Genomic DNA, 2,500 nt, shown 5'->3' on the forward strand with positions numbered 1-2,500 from the left:
GTCTCCCTTGTAACGTATGTTGAGCAATGTCAGTTACTGTGCTCTATCTCCACTGTAAACCGTTCCAGTGCATGCCATGGCTCTCTAGACTGTTTGAGTTGTGATAACCAGACGTGAGTCAGTGTTCTGACCACCAATGTACAGAGAATCAGAGGTCACACAATGACGACGCAATCACACACACGCATATACACACTTGCGCATGCGCGCGCACACACAGACAGACACAGATACAGACACAGACACACAGACACAGACACAGACACACAGACAGAGACACAGACACACACACACACACACAGACTCTACATTAACAACTATAAAGTAAAACTAAATTATAGCTGGGTTAGGGTTAGGGTTAGATGAGATGTCTAAAAATAGAGTAACGGCTTTTTAAGTTGAACTCATTTCTCCTCCCCGCACTGACTCTAACCCCAGCCTTGGTTGTAACTCAGGGTGTGTCGACAGCCCTTCGCCGGTTCCCACTATAAACACTCCCATGCCTCACACGTTTCCACCCTGATTACCAGAACAACTCTTCAACCGGGGTTGGAAATGTACAGAGGCCTAGTTTACTTTGTGAACACCTCCTTTAACTAGCAGTAAAGCTACGGTTACTAGGCCTACACCAGGTGCCATTAGGAGGCAGAAATCGGAGGACGGGCTCATTGGAACGCACGGAACGCGTGTTTCATGGTGTTATCATTCCTCATTCCGCTCCACGCATTACAAGGAGTCCGTCCATCCGATTTCTACCTCCACCAGCCTTCACTGGCCTAGACCCAGAACTACTTCCCAATCCTCCTCACTACGAAACTACATTGTTGCTACGGTACGTAGAACATTCCGTTTGGAAGGCTACCACACAAGCCTCGCTTCTCTTTTCCAGTGAGCCTCTGTGTCCAGTGGTGTGGTTGAGATGACGTCAGCTGCATGTGGGATGTCTGTTCACTCGCTTCACAGGAGCCTGTGGGTCCTAGTTCTGTTACTGTAACTATACATGGTAAACATTGTGTCGCTGCGCAAAAAAAACGTAGAACAGCTAGCCTTTCATACCGTCCTTGCCTTTTCCTGGTGTTTTTGTAGGCTACAGGATGTAACACACCTCCAACTATGATTAGAGGGGTTTTCATCGCAAGACAAAATGTCAATAGAGACTGCCTTTCATAAACAAGCATTATGTTTCTGGACCACAATACAGTACGCGTGTGCGTGTGCGTGTGTGTGTGCGTGTGCGTGTGTGAGAGAGAGAGAGAGAGAGAGAGAGAGAGAGAGAGAGAGAGAGAGAGAGAGAGAGCCTGTCTGTGGTCACTCCAGAACAGTGCACTTCGCTCTGAAACAAGGCTTTGCTGTTGTTGTTTTTTTTACAAAGAACAAGTGAAGAGAGTCGAGTGCAAAGACATGGATATGCTAATACTTCAGTATGAAACCTCTCTTTGACAATATTAGCCAAGTCAGCCAAGTCACGACATCACAATCGTTACCCATTTGCCCCCAGGGAATGTGACTGCGAACTGATGCAACACCACTACTAAATTGGTACCATATGAAGTCTTTGACATCTAAAAGAGTATGACTTTAATCCCTGACTTTAATGTTTTAGAGATAATTGCATTTGGACCCTTCCAAATAAACCACGAAGCTAGCACAAAGCTGGCACAAAAGTGGCACGAAGCTGGCACGAAGTTGGCACTGTGGGGTGAGTTAGGGAGTTTGTCAAGCTGTAGAAGCCTAGAATAACTCTGGGGAGGGAGCTGGGTCTCCTGGCATCTCTGTAACCCAATACAGGTCTAAACCTGGTCTACAGTACACCCAGAGACTCATAGGGAATGCTATACTACAAATACTTTATGCTAGATAAGGGAATTCTAGTTCCGGTGACTAAGTCAGTTACTGTACATTGAGAATTAATGAGGGTATTTTCAAGGTACTTTTCTTTCGAAAACCACAAAGGTGTTACTTCTTTTATATTGCCTTCGTGGAGAACCAGCAAATGCGGATATATGCATTCATTTAGGATATGAGAAACACCCACGTAGACACACTTAATACCCAAGCGCCCACATGAAAACAAACACACACACAATAGACAAGTGCGCGCACACACACACACCAATTTACCCACACAAAGATACACACACTCACCTATTTGATCCTCTGGTATGAGTGACTCAATAGGCGGGTTCAGCTCGGAGCTCTGGCAGAGGTAGGCCTTCATCTGGGTCATGAACTGTCTGAGGGTCTGTAACAGGTCCAGGCCCGAGGTGTGACACCCCCGGTTCTCCTGAACGAAGCTGATATAATCCTGGACCAGACACCCAAAGTAGGTCCCCTTGTCCCTGGACAGCTCCGCTATCCTCCGGATGGCCCTCTTCTCGGGGGTCATCAGGGAGCTGAACACCCCGCTCACCTTCCGGAAGTGTCCCTTCAGCGCCCGGGGGAGGATGAAGGAGCTCCCGCTCAGGCCCACCCCGACCCCCCGCCGGCGGGGCTTGAAGGG

At 47.9% G+C, this 2,500-nt stretch overlaps 1 protein-coding gene across 1 annotated transcript in view; it reads right to left on the bottom strand.

Moving 5' to 3' along the window:
• Window positions 1-2,500, bottom strand: part of LOC308176052 (ras and Rab interactor 2-like) — a gene marked incomplete at its 5' end in the record, with an annotated part of 30,661 nt that overhangs the window by 8,552 nt on the left and 19,609 nt on the right. The window contains one exon of the mRNA XM_080550648.1: window positions 2,146-2,500. This exon is cut by the window's right edge and continues 1,172 nt beyond it. Within this exon, the coding sequence (XP_080406774.1) occupies window positions 2,146-2,500 (355 nt within the window). The remainder of the gene's footprint in view (window positions 1-2,145) is intronic.

The sequence above is a fragment of the Nansenia antarctica genome (assembly GCF_963989245.1).
Source record: "Nansenia antarctica genome assembly, chromosome: 2".
NCBI lineage: Eukaryota > Metazoa > Chordata > Actinopteri > Argentiniformes > Microstomatidae > Nansenia > Nansenia antarctica.